We start from the raw sequence: 15,569 nt of genomic DNA, 5'->3' as shown, positions 1-15,569 counted from the left end.
TAGTTTTGCTAGTGTAAAATCTACTCAGTGTACATAGCTGTTCCCTCTATAATTGACTAATATCTTATAAATAGATATTAATATAGCAATGACAAATTTAATATGAAAAATCCTTAAATTTATGCTGCAGCATTTTAAATTCTAATGTCAGTTAAATTTGACTGTGAAATGATGAAAATAACCTAAATATTCATAACTTCAAAAATGTTTTTGTTACAGTTACAGAAAATGTCAGTATTGAGCTAGGAAAAAGTTAAGATTTTTTAAATTATTCAGTACTTCAGGGGTTAAAAAATAGAAGTTTTCTCTCATCCGTATTGTTAAAGCCTTACTTATCTTGATATTTCTAATTATTAGTTAATTAAAAGTGACTGTTAAGTACAGAGAATGAACAATTTAATTAAGAAAATTATATGCTGTTGTTAAAATTTATTTTTTCTTGGTTTTAGAAAATAGTTATTTTCCATTTAATTGTATTTTTTATGTGCGTGGTGGAGGAAATTTATTTCCCAGTTGTGAAGCTCTTATCAAAATGTTTTAGAAGTAAATAATTATGAAGCTTACAATCAGAATGATTTCTAGAGGTTGAAAGTAGAAAAAATTAATATTCATCAAAACAGATAATCTTACTAATTTTAAAATTTAGTTATAAATCTTTTACAAATTTAGCAGGGTTTTCTCTGAGTTAGTATTTCTAGAATTACAGTTACCTGAAATTAGACTAGATGACCTTAAAGATCCTTCCAACTGGAGTGTCTATTAATTTTGCTCCTGTGTATAATAAGACTGATTAAGAGCAAGAACCAAATTAGAAAATTGTCTAGCGTTCCTGACTACAGTTGCATTTAAAAAATCCAAAGGACAAAACTGTGATAGTGATAGATAGGGCTTTTCTTCAATTTTGCTGTTTTGTTATTTTTTTCTTATATTCAGGAAAAAACTTTGCATAGTAATAGTTTCTTTACTTCTTCCCATGTTATAGAATATTTCACTTCTTTTAATAAGACTGTAATGTGACCAGATATTTAATGTACTTGTGTGATTTTTGTATCAAATGTGGATAATTAATACATAGCATGTTTCATATATATGTATGTATGTATGTATTTGAGCTTATAAAGAAAGAAATAGTGGTAAAATTGAATAAACCATTCTAGCTTTTTGCTGCTATTCTAACCTTTATTGCATGATGATGCATCTAATTTTTAATTTGTAAATACAAGATAGAATTCCCTCTAGCACCATTTGCTTTCATAAAGCTGCTGAGCAGTTTGCTGTCTTGAATAAATTTTGCTTTGGAGGGGGTCCGGGGGATTTGAACCAGCACATTCTTGTGTGGTTTGTGAAGATTCACATGGTAACCAGCGGTGTGCATTGTTAAGGTTTATCTGAATAAGCACCAGCCATGTGAGTTTTAACATGATTGCCCAGGGCAATGGAGAGAGAAGAGAGAAACCTGAAAGGATTGCACTCCTCTGTTTTTTGGAAAGTGCATTTGCTGGGGGAGGGGGCTGCATGAGTCAGTGGCCCTGGTTTTTTTTTTTTTTTTTTTTTTTTTTTTTTTAAAGCTGGTGTCCTGTTTCCCTCCAGGTCCTCATTTGTTCTGCTATCTGCCTCATCATCTACTTCTTCTTTTCATTGTTTACCTTCCTAATGAGGGAGGCGGGGTAGACTGGGGGTTGATTGACAGCTACAAGCCCTTACAGTCTGGCCAGAGAGCAGTTGGCATTGGTTTTAAAAGTGCTTTAAATGTTCGATTTGGTCCTGTTTTTATTAAACGAAACTGCTGCTCATCTTAAGGAAATTATCAGACCAGCGACGATTAGCAAATATATTATTGGGTCTTAAAACCTTCAAAAAAACCCTGCCCATACGCCTGGAAAGAGCACTGGCCATCGGATTTTCCAACCCTTAACGTGGGGTTTCAAAAAGAAGTATGTAATTTTTCCTTTGCAGAAGTGCTTTGATTTTAAACCACCCAGCAAACCTCTCCAAAAGAAAACTGGCTGTGATGCGATCGAGAGCTGCAGTGTAATATTGCAGAGCAAATTTATTTTTTACTTCAAAGAAAAATGCTAATTAGCCGATTCACTACTTTTAAAGTTATTGTGAAGCATATGGCGCCCAGTGTGAGATACATCCAACTGCTAAAATAGAGCGAAGAGGAAATTAGCGAAGAATGGGCTGTATGGGGTGAGCATGGGGGTGGGGGAGGAGGATAGGTTCTCAAGCAGATTCTCTAGCCTTTTCTGAGTGATTTTTATCGCCTATCTCTACTTCCCGCCCCCTCATTTGCCCACTTCCCCCACCACCAACTCTCCTGCCGATCTTTTCTGGGCCTCTAACTCTTCCTCCCCCTTCCCCCACTTTGGCGGAATCAGGTGCGCACCTCCGGCTGGCCACAGGCTCACACCTGGTCTCTTGCAGGTTCCAGCCCAGCCGTAGCCGAGCCCATCTGTGGGAAATATTTAGGAAGTTAGGTTTTAGGGTGAAATGCTCATCACGACAGCCAGACTCCCCTTAAAACATTATCTAGTGGCTCTCTAACATGGTTTGCGGAGAGATACTAGGAAATTGGAAAAGGCGGGAAGGGGGGGGGTGTGCCTAGGCTCTGCGGGTGGGTAACGAGCCTCCCGTCCCCTGCAGACTGGCAGAAGACCGAGGCCCAGAAGCGACGCGAGCAACTCCTGCTGGACGAGCTGGTGGCCCTGGTGAACAAGCGCGACGCGCTCGTCAGGGACCTGGACGCGCAGGAGAAGCAGTGAGTCGTCCATCCGTGGGGTGGGGGTGGGGGGTTCGAGTCTCTGCCACTAGCCGAGGGGCCATGAAGTTTTTGGGAAGTTCAGTCCAGAGGTCTCCGTGGGGCCCCGGGGCAACTCCCCGCTGGCCCCAGCAGCTTCATTCCCGCTGGGGCTCGGATTTCGAGGTGAGAGGAGAGTGTGGCTTTGCCCTCCACGAAGAAAAATAAATTTGTTTCCTGTTTGACTTCTAGGGCTGAAGAAGAAGATGAGCATTTGGAGCGAACTCTGGAACAAAACAAAGGCAAGATGGCCAAGAAAGAAGAGAAATGTGTTCTTCAATAGCACCCGGACCAGAGTCTCCCAACATTTTACTCTTGGGTTCCCAGACTAGAAAATGTCAGACTCGTTCTTGATGTAAAACTTTTAACATTTTGGGGGGCTGGATTATACTTCTTTACCACCACCATCACCCCTTTTCCTCCTTCCTTTCTGGATAATAGAACTCCAAAAGAGCTTTGTTTAAGGATATTTTTGTGTGTGTGTGAGTTGTTAATTTCCTTGAAATCATGTGAAATAAATTTGCACAGATACCTTGTGAGTGACTGGTATTGAGAGTATTCAAGAGAGTGCTCAAAGAAGAAAGAAAAGAAACCCTTCCCTCATTATTTTCCCTCAGTTTTTGATGGGAGGAAAATTTGGAACATTTTTGTTGTTATTGTTGTTGTTGTTATTGTTGTTAATTGCATAATGGTGGGGGGGTATGTGGGGGATAAGAAAAATGTCATGAATGATTTTTCCAGTCCTGCCATATGTAACACTTGACTCTGTTACCTAAATTTTATAGTTAGATCATACTCAATCTACTTATTAAACTGTGTTCTATTTACCAGTGGGATTTTCTGCAGTTGTTTTGCATTTCACTGTAAGGATAATAGAGTTCCTGTCCTCTGTTTTCCTTAGAGGATGGCCCTTTAATGTAGGCTGAGACAGTCCTGTGATTTGAAGGTGAGCTATGAGGATGGGACTAATTGACATGCATCAGTTTACAAAGACGGTCTTATCATCTGAGAATGCGCCATCTTTTCTCTAGATAATTATTTATTACATCTAACTTGGTTCCTACATTTTGTTGGGTCTCAACATTGGCTCAAGAATGCTGTTAATATTTATTCTGTATTGATAAAAGTCTGTCTTGCCACTATGAGTAAATCCCCCAATTAATATTTTCTTCTCTAGCATAGCACTGTCATTTTTTTGTGAAAATGGTTATCTGTTTATTTATTACAATACTGAGTCATATATAAATTTTCAATAAAAGCAGAAACTTTCTTACCTTAACCACTGCTGCTACTTCCTTACAATGAAAACTTGACACTGGTTTGAGAAGTTCCTGTATCCATAAGACTTTTCATGTTGAAAAAAATGGTTCTCTTGAATGCAGAGTAGGATACTAGGCTGTATTTGAAGCTGAGTAAGTTTACACCATTCCGAAAGGGCCCTGCCGACACCGGAATGCGAACTGAAAAGCAGTTAGTCATATTTTCATAAGCAGTGTAAACTAGCATTTTCTGTAAAGGGCCCTCTCTGGTTAAAGATTTGAGGAAATTTGTGATTCCACAGCACTGAAAAATGCTAATATCTTGATGAATTTTCCACATTATTTTCAATTGTTAATGTTGCACTTATGAGGAAAAATTATGACTTCTGATAACTCGAAAGTCTGCAGGTACTGAAGTGAAAGGAAGATGATTATTGTTGGCGGGGAGGGTAAATGTGTGCAGGTGTGTGTGTATGAGATGAAGGAACGAGAACTTTTAATAAGTTCTAGGCTACAGAAAAAAACTGACGATTTGATAGTAGTTACCATCACTCCTCTACAAGAAGTGTCCGAAACAAAGAAAGCTCGTTCAACAAGTCTAGAGACAGAAAACAGTCCACTAGCGTTTATACTTTAGCCTAGATCAAAATAAACGTACACACACATAGATATATGTACATTTACACACAAATACACAAATTCCGTTCGAAAAGTATGCAGCTGCCTTCAACTGACAGTCTTTCAAAACGATGAAACTTGCTACGGTAGATTTCTTCATGAAAAGGATTTTAAGAAGTTACTGAAAAGTTACAGAACTAAATGAAATTGAGTATTTGTCCTGTTCATTCACGCAGGAGAGCGGAGCCGGCTGCCGCTCTCCGGGGGAAGCTCTCAGAACCCGACTCTAACCCCAGGGAAACGGGCAGACGAAACCCAAGCTGCCTGGGGCTTGGGCGGCCAGCATCACCATCCCATTTACGCTGGATTCGGGGAACCTTCCCTCCCGAGGAGCCTCGCGGAGAGGCGGCTCCCCACAGCCGCTCCCGACCTGTCAAGTGACAGACGTTCCCTAGCCCCACACTTGCTGTCCCTCCTGCCCCAGTCCCGAGCCTCGCGGGGTTTCCATTTGGGCTGCTCTGTGGCGCCCGCACGCCCCGCAGCGGCGGCGGAGGGCCGACCCCCGGGGCTAGGAGGGTCAGGCCCGCGGCGAAGGCGCCGCGTCCGGATTTCGTCGCGTTGTGCCCAGAGGCTGCCCGCCGAGCGCAGGCGCAAGCCCAGCGTGCAGAGAGGCCCGGAACCAGAAAGCCCGCGCTGCGGGAAAAGAAACTGTGGGCCCAGGGGTCGCTGAGGAGGAGGAGCGTTGGCAGCCTGCTAGCTTGGGCACAGCCCGCGGCCGGTGCAGAACTTCCGCCCCTGGCCAGAATCCCACGACCCCGACGCCAAACCCCTCCCCCTGTCCCAAGTGTCCCCCAGAGTCTGGCCTGGCCTCGAGGTCACCTGGGTGCTGGATCCGGGTCCCAGGGCCCAGCTCCCACGCCCTCCTCCCCGGCTCGGGGGCCTGGAGCTGGGTGGACGAGCTCTCCCTCGGTGAGGCCCCCACTTGCCCCTCCCTGCCCTGCGGCAGTTGTTGGAACAGTCGCGGCTTCTGGCCCAGCGTCTCCCACCTGGACATTTGCCTAGCGACGGCCGCCTCAGTCCTCCACGCCGCGTACAAGAAACTTTCATCTCAGTCTCTCTTCCTCTCTACACTCCTCCCTCTTCCTCTCTTTCTTTTCTTAATCCTGGGGTTTTATGGGTTGAGCATTAAGAAAATTCGCCTGCAATTTAGGATTAGATAAATACTTTCATGGGGGGGGGGGGCCTGTGCTACTTGATACCTCCCAACTTCCCCGAGACCGTGGCAGCATCTGGAAGCGAGAGCGCCGGACTCCCGCGTGGCGGGCCCTGGGGACCGTCTGAGCACATTCCAGCGCGCACAGCAGCCCCACCTCGCAGCGCCGGACCTCCGCCGGGCGCTGCAGCTGCAGGCGAAATAGGGCCCGCAGCAGGCAGGACTGCGAGAGGTTGCGGGGCTGGGATTAGGGCATGCACCCCGGCAGCAGAGGGCTACACCCAGGCACAGAGCGCGCAGGCCTGGGCTGGGCTGCGCGGTCTGGGGACGCAGACGCTGCCGCAGAGCACTCCCGGGCGCCCGCATAGTCTTCCCCCAAAAACTAGTACCCTCCTGCCCGCGCCTTTCCCCAGAACTGGAGGCGGGGTGTATTCCATTTCTTTCTTTAAACCTCTGCACCGTCGCAGGGGCTCTGAGCCGCGGGCCTCGCGGGCTACTCCCCGCGGGGGCCTCTGCGAGAGCCTAAGTTGTGTCCTCGCCCGGGTCAGCGCTGCGCTCTGCGCAGTTTCTTTTCCTGTTAAAGCTTTTTCTTTCTCATGTTTTTTCCTTTTTTCTCGTTCTTTTATTGTTTTCTCTCTCTCTCTCTCTCTCTCTCTGTCCTTCTTTCCCTTTTGTGAATGGGCTGCGGTGTCTTTGTTCTGGAGAGAAGCGCCCGTGTCGCTGACTTTTGTGAACCAGAGAAGGATCTTGTAAAACCTCCTTTTCTCCTTCATACTCCCCCCACTCCCACCCCTCCTCCTTTGCCCCTTTGATTAGATGTTCCCTCATCGTCCAAAAAAAAAAAAAATGTAATTTCGTTGGTCTGGCGGCCACTTTCTTTGAACATTAGCTCGCTTTCAGCTCCAACTTCAATTAGAAGGAGTTGATTTTGAGAGATCAACAAAAGAACCGACCAAAGCCTTATTAAAGGTCCTAAGAAGATCTCCCGGGTCCTTTGAGAAGCAGTTAAGGAAACAGTGTGCCCTCCATCATATTCTGTTACCGTATTTTATTCGGACTCCAAAGGAAAGTGTCGCTTGGGGGAGGGGGAAGCACTTTGATGAGCGGCGGCCGCGGCCCCTTTTCACTCAGCGGGCTCCCCCTTCCTTCTCCTCCTCTTCCTTGTCCAGAACCCAGTCCGCTCTAGGTGCCCGACCTCGCGGCCCGGGCAGCGCTGGCGCTCCCCACCGCGCTGCTCTTGGCGGCTCCTTGACTCGCCCTCACACTTATTCCTGTTCAAACTTTTCACTCCGCCCGTTGGGATGGAGGGGAGGGGGGATTAGGAAAAAGGGGTAGGAATTCCTCGAAAGGGAGTAAAGTGGTGCCTAATATTCAGAAGGAGGTGCCACTTACAAGAATCGCCTTGCTCAGGGTTGGGGCGAAAACATTTTTTTTTTTAAATTTTTATTTTTGGCTCTTTGAAAAGTCCACCAGGTACACGGGGTTGAGAAGTTTGTTCGGCTGGGAAATGGGCTTCGCCAGTACGAACAATCCGGGGAAATCGCCCCAAGAAGGCTCCTTCCGCAGTGTGTGAGAAAGAACTTGAGGGCAGGGGTCTGTGGCCACGTTTTCCGCCAGATTGTCCCTGGTAGAAGGAGCCCGGGAAGGAGACAGACTGAGCGTGAAAGAGAAAGTTTCCCATTAAAAATCTTTAGATTCAGAAGAAGGGTGTGTGTGAGGGATAGGAGACGCTGAGCTCCAACATTTGAGAAGAAGCGTTTAAGATTTGCAAACACCCTTCGTGGGGACTGTGAACCCCAGGAGACGCAGAGGAGCAGGTATGTGGCTGTGCCTCCCCGGCGGGTGCTGTTCCCGGGCGCGGGAGTCCCGAGGCGCCGAGGCGGGATCTGCGCACCCAGAGCGGCTCCTGCGCTCGACAAAGTAGCCTGTGCCAGCACGAGCCGCCCGCGGCGTCAGTCTGCAGGTGGTGGCGCGGTGAAAGGAGACGCTGGGGCCCGCGGCGCCGCGAGAGGGGCCGGGGGCCCCCTCCACTCCAGCCCGCGGCTCCGAAGTCCCCGAGCCCACAGCCGGGCCGCCCAGCCGAGTGGCGCACAGGGGAGCGAGGGAACCGGTTTTCCAGCACCTCGTCTCCTCTCTGCCACTCCTTCACGGGCGCCGAAAGGGCGAGGGAAGGGCGGGGACCCCGGGACGGCCTCGGGACTGGCGTCCCCCTCTGCGGACTGGGCTCTGGCGCTGCGTTCGCTGTCTTCGCCTCGCTGTGCGCGGCGTTTGTCAGCCAAGCCCTGGAGTTAGCGCGCGACCGGGGCGGGGCGGGCGGGCGGTGAGGGCGGGGTGCAGGGGGCGGAGGAGGGCGGGGGCGCGCGGAGGTAACCCCCGGCTCGTGCTGCCATTGCCCGGCTCCCTGTCACTCAGCCCGCGCGGGGCCGGGGATTGGCAGCATAGCCCCGTTACGCACTCACCTCGCGTTCACATACCCGGGGAGGGCAGTAGAAAGGTGATCAATCTTCATCAGGCTACATTTCCAATCACCTAAACAACCCGGCAAGACAAGCCACTCCGACAAGGTAAATCGCTTGATTTATTTAGTTTGCAAAGTGCCTCTGCAGGACTTCCCTAGCCCCCACCGCCTCCACGTTGTATCGGGAATGCAACTGCAACCGCGAGCCACCTCCCAACTCTGCCCCTTTCACCCCCACCCAACCTTTGCGGCCCCTCGGCGCGGTCCCGGGCGAGGTAGTGTCTCGGGAACGCGTAGGGCTTTGCAAACAAAGTGTGCAATAAAGTGAAACCTGGAGGGACATGCACAAAGCCACTGGAAAGAAAGAGAGGAGGGAGGGAAGTTGGGGAAAGAAAGAAATCCGGGGATCCTAGACCAACCGTCCGGCCCGGCGAGTAATTCCTGTGCCGCTCTGTTTTGCAGGTTGGCTGTCCCTCGGGTCTGTGTGAGGGCGCGAGATAGATGGTGAGCGGCCCCGGCAGCTGAGGGCAGGTAAGGAGAACGCCGCGGGGCCGCCCTGGACTCCGGGAGCGCGTTGGTCGTTCTTATCTCTCCTTCCTCACATGGGTCGCGGCTTCCCAGGTCCCCAGCAGGTGGGCGGGGCTGGGGGGGCGGCCTCGCTTCCCTCTGGGTGCGCGGAAGACCCCAGATCTCTGCTTCGGCCCCGCGCCCCCTCCCCCGCCTCCTCCGAAGTAACCGAGCCCAAGTGCTAAGTTTGAAGAAAGTCTTTGGAAACTCACGCTGCAGCCTAGCAGAGGCGCCACGGCTTGACGTCCTATTCTCTTTCGGCTCTAAAGCCCCGGCTGCTTCCTTTTCGTCCCCTTCCCTGCAAGCTGTATTGCCCCAGCCCAGACCCTAGGTCCTGGAGGATTGGAGCTGGAGACTTCTTTAGCTCTAACTGCTCTCCCTGAACTCCCTAGCCCGGGCCCCGGGCCTGCTTTGAATTCCCGCGACGCGGGGTGAAGCGACAGGTCCCCTGGGGCCCCGGCCTCACTTCCCCAGCTCCACTTTCTATCCCTGAGAATAATGCCTCAGATGGGAGGCAACCGGGGAAGCGAGGCTTCAACCTTCCAGTCCCGGTCAGCGTGAGCTACGCCGCCGAGGCCTAGTTGTCTAGTCTCCATAGGGTCTTGGGGCTGCGGGTTCATCTAGTAGGATAGGAAGGGAGCACACGGGAACGCTGCATTCAGGCCTCCCAAATCCGTGAGACCCTTTGGGGCGCTGGGCGGGTCACCTTTCAGCCTCCGCCGGGACGACATTGTCCGCAACCAGGACCCTGCAGAAAGAAGGACCCGCTCACGTTCACGAAGAAGGGCTTGCGCGGCCGTGGCGAGGCGCCCCTGACCTCCCGCGGCGTCTTAGAGCCGCCACCTCTACCGTGGCCCCTTCTGCGTCTTCTGTCCGCCTCTGCGGGCCCAGGGCCTGTAACTGCGGTTCAGGTGTGGTGGGATTCCCGGTGAGCAATCTTTCAGCGGCTGGGCACTGAGAAAGTTAACTGGAGGGGTGGCTGTGGTCTCTGGGGCCCAGACCCAGTGGCGGAGACTTGGGAAGGAATGTGCTCTCCTAAGTAGGCAGTGCGTCCCAGAGAGGCCCAGGTGCTGCTAGACCCCCGCAGTGCTTCATCTTAGCTCTCTGGAGTCTCTACCTTTTCCTCCCGCTTTCAAACAAAACGAAACAACCCCTTATGCCCTGGGCAGGCTGCCTCACTGGCCGGAGTAAACGTTTGCTTTTGCAGTGTTGAGGCCGGCTCCTAGCAGACCAGAATTTTGCCTAGACTTGGGACCTTGTGCACTCCACCTTTTAGGCTCCCACCTTCCCCGCTTGGCCCTGCTTTTAACCTCTCCTCATTCCTAGCGACGCCCTACGAGTGTCTTTTACCCATTCCAAGCCTGAAAAGAGGCAATGACGATCCAGAAAAGCTTACTTTTCAAAAGAAGCTGTGGTCTTTGGGCTAAGGCCTTGTAGAGCCGAATTGACCGCCCTGCTAAGTTCCATAAGCCTGCATTTCTCCCCATCCCAGACGAGACCAGGTAGCCGAGATGGCTCCCAATCACTGTTTACATGTGTCTCCTGTCTCCATAGGCCGGCCCCCGGAAGGAACAGAGCTTGAAGGACTGCGCAGTGGGAGCCCCGCACTGCGCCTGGCCCCGGCCCCCTGGATCCGTCCGGGCGCCTCCACCCGGCTGTTAGCATGATGTCTTACCTCAAACAACCCCCATATGGAATGAACGGACTGGGCCTGGCTGGGCCAGCCATGGACCTCCTACATCCTTCCGTGGGCTACCCGGGTGAGCACTGGTCCCCGTCCCCAGGCCCTGCAATTTTGGGGGACCCCAGACTCTCAAGTTTGGGCACGCACTTTGTGGCTGAGCAGGCCCAGGGAGCCAGCTGGCTAGTCTGCCTACAATGCACTGCACTTTGCAGGCTCAGGGGGCAGCCGTTGGTGGGTGACTTGGGCCAGGCCAGTGAAGTTGTGCAAGGTATGCCTTCCCAGCCTGACCGCACGGTAACCTGTCTCTTGCTGTGGTCCCACCAGCAGCCCAGAGTGCATTTACCCATGGATTCGTTTCTCATGGGTGGCATTTTTGAAGTGTGTGTGTCTGTTCCTTTCCCCCAATATTGAATGAGGAATCTGGATACTCTCTAGGCCCTGACAGGAAGGGCCAAGAGATGAAGAAGAGGGATTCTTCCTCCCTAATTAAACTGTCCTCTCCATTGTTGGTCTGCACCAACTTTTGCACTGCAAATGTGGAAGTCTTGAGACGAATTGTGGCTTTTTCCCCCCTAGCTCCTACTCTTTCACCTTCATTTATTCCTTCGGAAAGTGTTTTCCAGGTGGTTTTTCTGTGCACCCCTTACCCATGCTCCAGCCGGTGGATGAGTTGGGGTGGGGGGTGGTGAAAGAAAAGAAGGGAGATTGTATAACTTCCTTTCCTTTCTTAACCTCCGAGAGGCAGGGAAAGGGGCAACTCTAGAGTCTGGAAGACACTGGTTCCCAGTCGCACACATGCACTTTCTCCCACCTGTGGCCTCTCAGGCTCGGCCTTCCGGGGGAGTTTTCTTTCGCTTGGAGCTCGGCTGTCTTTCACAACGGCCTCGCACAGGGCCTGCCGGGGGCCTGTCTGCGTCCTCTAGCGGGGGTCCGCGTGGCCACCGCTGACCCGAGGCGCCCCCGCGTGTCCCCTCAGCCACCCCGCGGAAGCAGCGGCGGGAGCGCACCACCTTTACACGCTCGCAGCTGGACGTGCTCGAGGCGCTCTTCGCCAAGACTCGCTACCCTGACATCTTCATGCGCGAGGAGGTGGCGCTCAAGATCAATCTGCCGGAGTCCAGAGTCCAGGTGCGCGTGCCCAGGGCTACAGGTTCAGGGTAGGGGCCCTGGGTATGGTTGGAGAGGGCCAGGGAAGGGTGGTCTGGTGTGGGGCGGGCCTACCGACTGGGCAGCCCCTCTCAGACTCCCCCTAGCGCTCAGCCTGGGCCTGGGAGAGGGGCAAAGTTAAAGTAACTAGCTTTGTAACTGGATTCGTCCCTTGGTCCCAGGGCGCCTTCGGTTTTGAAAGTCCTTTTAAGAATTTAGGGAGAACAAGCAAGGCTCCTGAAAGTAAAGTGCCTAAAGGGCCCGACACTTGCCCCTGCTTCTTCGGCCATCCCAGGATTTGTCAGCTTCCTTCGGGGTCTTGAATCCTGCCTCTGCTTTTGCCCTGCATCCCGGGAATCCTGGAAATGAAGAGTGGAGCTTGGCCAGAGGCCGGTGCCCTGTCCATGGGTGGCGCAGGTGTGATTAGATTCTTCCTTTGCCCAGAGAGGATGCCGAACGCAAAACCCTGCTACCGGCTTTGCTGTTTCTGGTTTTTGCGATAAAAATACTGTTTGGATTATAACTCAGAACTCTTCTCGAGAGCCTTTTATCTCGTCTTCCTCTCCCGAGGCTCGAGAAAAAAACCAGGAATGTTCTGCCATGTACTGGGGTCCTCCAGGAGGAGTGAGAACTTTGCCCCATTTGGTTTCCCACTTGGAGCCAAGAAGCCCAACGAAATTCTGCTCAGGATTCCTTCCCTAGTACCCCGAGTGTACTGCCTCTGTTCGGCCTCCTGGCCTTGCCCAGCGCTAGGCCTCCAGGGCCCGACTCAGACTTGGTGACTGTCCTGTGCTCTGGGGTCTCCTTCGTTCCTCTCCACAGTTTCGTCAGCTCTAGTCCTAGAAGACAGGGCCTCCAAACGTACACGAGGTTGTTGGGAAGCAGCCAACGGCAGCAGTTTAGAGATGGCTGAACTTCTGGCTGGACGGACGCAAATGTTCCGCCCTAAGGCAGAGTTGCGCTGGGGGAGGGGAGGTGCACATCCCTACTTGGCCAGAGGAGGATCTTTGGTGGGGAGGGTGGGGTAGCTGGGACCAAGGACGTGGGCTGGCCTGGCCGGAGATGGGGCGGGGCGGAGGTCTCGGTAGGAGAGAGATGAGAGACCCTAGAACGGGTAGTGGGTACAAAAGGCGGGGGAGCAGCAAGCTCAACTCGCCCCCTGACACTCTCTTCCCCGTTCGCCCACTGCAGGTCTGGTTCAAGAATCGCCGTGCCAAATGCCGCCAGCAGCAGCAGAGCGGGAGCGGGACCAAGAGCCGCCCAGCCAAGAAAAAGTCGTCTCCGGTGCGGGAGAGCTCGGGCTCGGAAAGCAGCGGCCAGTTCACGCCGCCCGCTGTGTCCAGCTCCGCCTCGTCCTCTAGCTCGGGATCCAGCGCCTCTGCCAACCCAGCGGCGGCAGCGGCTGCAGGCCTGGGCGGGAACCCGGCGGTGGCAGTCCCGTCGTCATTGAGTACGCCGGCTGCCTCATCCATCTGGAGTCCGGCCTCCATCTCGCCAGGCTCAGCGCCCGCGTCGGTATCAGTGCCCGAGCCACTGGCCGCGCCTAGCAACGCCTCGTGCATGCAGCGCTCGGTTGCCGCAGGCGCCGCTTCGGCCGCAGCCTCTTATCCCATGTCCTACAGCCAGGGCGGCAGTTACGGGCAGGGCTACCCCGCGCCCTCCTCTTCCTACTTTGGCGGTGTGGACTGCAGCTCCTATCTAGCGCCCATGCACTCGCATCATCACCCGCACCAGCTCAGCCCTATGGCACCTTCCTCGATGGCCGGCCACCATCACCACCACCCGCATGCGCACCACCCGTTGAGCCAGTCCTCAGGCCACCATCACCACCATCATCACCATCACCACCAGGGTTACGGCGGCTCAGGGCTCGCCTTCAACTCTGCCGACTGCTTGGATTACAAGGAGCCTGGCGCCGCCGCTGCTTCCTCTGCTTGGAAACTCAACTTCAATTCGCCCGACTGTCTGGACTATAAGGACCAAGCCTCGTGGCGGTTCCAGGTCTTGTGAGCCCAGGAATGGAAGGAAGAGGAGAAGAAACGCAACTACCTGCGCCCTCCGTGGTCCCCGTCCTGTTGCTGCTGCTGCACCGCCCGCCTTTGCCTCGGCTTCTGCAGACCTGAATTTTCATGCCCCTAAAAGATGCCCTTTGCCTGCACTGCCGCCCTCATCCTTCTGCCACTTTTTTGGGGGATGTGCAGACCCGCCCACCCCTTGGATGAGGGGACCGGTGCCTCGGCTTGGCCCGCAAGTCCTATATGGGGAGAGCTGGGTGCTCTCCTCCTCAACTCCTAACGAACTCCTAAGCCACTCTCCTCCAGTCTTTCTTTCTGGGCAGTTACGCACTTGCAGCCTTCGGAGGCTCTTTGCTCTAACTCGCTGTTTGAGCCCTACACTTTTATTTATTCTTTCTGGACACTGGAATCACTAACTGGCATGTGTCTGCCCATTGGAGTGTACCCACACTCCACCCCAAATCAAAACAACCACTGTTTCCCGCTTGCAGACTTCAGCTGCCCTCGGCCCGCTCCCCGCCTGCAGGCCAGACCTTCCCGGCGCTTTCTCCTCCCCAGCGGGGTGCGCTGGGACAGGGCCCGAGGGAGGAGCGCCCCTAGCCTCTCGCGCACAGCCCCGCCCTGCGTAGAACTGGCTCAAGCTTCCGCCTCGGCGGGAATGCTGTACATAGTCGGGTCCGTTCCAGGGACCACTTAAACTTTTTAGTTGCTGTTGGTTGAACTGAACATATCTCGTCTTAGCGCCCAGGAAATAGAACTTTAAGATATATACAGCATATATATACATATATATACACACATATATATAAAACAAAAGCAAAAAATATTTTCCCTCTGTCCCCCTTCCTCTCTTCCTTAACGATGGCGCTTTTATTTTTTCAGTTGTTGCAAAGCTGACCTGCCCTCTCACACCTCCTCCTTCTGTGTATTTATTAAAATGAACCTTTTTGGTTCCAGGAAGCTGGGCGCGGAGGGTCCGGAGGGTCCGAGAGTGTGGAGGAAACAGCCAAGTCAGGGTACAGGGGAGGAGGCTAGGCTGGGCGGGGACGCAGGACTGATCCCTTCACCAGGTCGAAGCAGAGAGTCGCAGTTCCGGTTTAGAGACCAATCACAAAAGAAAACAAAAAACAAACAAACAAACAAAAATACGGCATTATGGAAAAACAAACAAACCGATCCAGGCCCCAAACCCTAGTTCCAATTCCTGTGTCAGCTTCTCTCTCTTTAAGCAACCCTGTTTTGTCTAGTGAGTTTTTAGTGCACCTTCATTCTCCGAAATCTGCGGAGAGCTCGCTCCCATGTATCAGTTTTGGCTTTGGCCTTTTCGTCCAGTAGGTGGGAAAGTAATTTGTAAATTTGATTTGTCCGATGTGAAGATCACAAATTACTTGTTGAAATGTAAGGCAGTCCCCTCCCCCCCCTTTATCTACATTATTTCCCGAAAATAAATGCAAATTAACGAACGGCTTGTCAGTGTCGCTCTTCTGATTCCAGCCCCAGGTCCTGGTCTCGGGGAGCCTAAAAGGAGGGAAAGTCCCGTGTTAATACCCCCGAGTGTTAATGACCTGTGTGAAGCAGGAGGCCAAACGATAAGGAGGGAGGACGTGGCAAGAGGAGTCTCCAGAGAACGTTCTCTTAGGGAGTGTCCCGCCCTCCCGGTCAGCTTGGCCTCTTCCCCCAGGCGTTTTGACCCCGCATCCCCTCTCGCCATCCAGGACAGAGACAGGTGTCAGGACTCAATTCCCGAAGCAGTTCCTTTCTCTTCAGAGGCAGGAACCTGGCACTGATTTCTTCACCCTAATTGCCTGC

The 15,569-nt window shown here is 52.6% G+C and overlaps 3 protein-coding genes across 14 annotated transcripts in view; all 3 read left to right on the top strand.

The window, feature by feature from the left end:
• Positions 1 to 3,384, top strand: part of EHBP1 (EH domain binding protein 1) — a 356,920-nt gene extending 353,536 nt beyond the window's left edge. For all 10 annotated transcript variants that reach the window (XM_047743935.1, XM_047743932.1, XM_047743933.1 and 7 more), the window contains 2 exons: positions 2,647 to 2,761; positions 2,993 to 3,384. In XM_047743935.1, coding sequence (XP_047599891.1) covers positions 2,647 to 2,761; positions 2,993 to 3,083 — 206 coding nt within the window. In that variant the 3' untranslated portion in view covers positions 3,084 to 3,384. The remainder of the gene's footprint in view (positions 1 to 2,646; positions 2,762 to 2,992) is intronic.
• A 1,153-nt stretch (positions 3,385 to 4,537) lies between these two features.
• LOC125109816 (translation initiation factor IF-2-like) lies at positions 4,538 to 8,178 on the top strand. Its single transcript, XM_047746947.1, has 5 exons — positions 4,538 to 4,655; positions 4,914 to 5,114; positions 5,162 to 5,646; positions 7,356 to 7,459; positions 7,585 to 8,178. The coding sequence occupies exons 1-5, from the start codon at positions 4,538 to 4,540 to the stop codon at positions 7,622 to 7,624; spliced, it is 948 nt and encodes a 315-aa protein (XP_047602903.1). The 3' UTR covers positions 7,625 to 8,178.
• A 69-nt stretch (positions 8,179 to 8,247) lies between these two features.
• OTX1 (orthodenticle homeobox 1) lies at positions 8,248 to 15,219 on the top strand. Of its 3 annotated transcripts, XM_047743945.1 has the most exons (6): positions 8,248 to 8,454; positions 8,811 to 8,879; positions 9,629 to 9,843; positions 10,470 to 10,675; positions 11,576 to 11,727; positions 12,937 to 15,219. In XM_047743945.1, exons 4-6 carry the CDS (start codon positions 10,579 to 10,581, stop codon positions 13,753 to 13,755), a joined length of 1,068 nt encoding a protein of 355 aa, XP_047599901.1. In that variant the 5' UTR covers positions 8,248 to 8,454; positions 8,811 to 8,879; positions 9,629 to 9,843; positions 10,470 to 10,578; the 3' UTR covers positions 13,756 to 15,219. The 3 variants fall into 3 exon arrangements, with proteins under 3 accessions (XP_047599901.1, XP_047599899.1, XP_047599898.1); XM_047743943.1 differs by lacking the exon at positions 9,629 to 9,843; XM_047743942.1 differs by having other exon boundaries at positions 8,811 to 9,826.
• Positions 15,220 to 15,569: the final 350 nt, after the last annotated feature.

This window comes from Lutra lutra, chromosome 9, assembly GCF_902655055.1.
Source record: "Lutra lutra chromosome 9, mLutLut1.2, whole genome shotgun sequence".
Classification (NCBI taxonomy): Eukaryota; Metazoa; Chordata; class Mammalia; order Carnivora; family Mustelidae; genus Lutra; species Lutra lutra.
The sequence above is the reverse complement of the archived record's forward strand: the minus strand, read 5'-3'. Positions and strand labels throughout refer to the sequence as shown.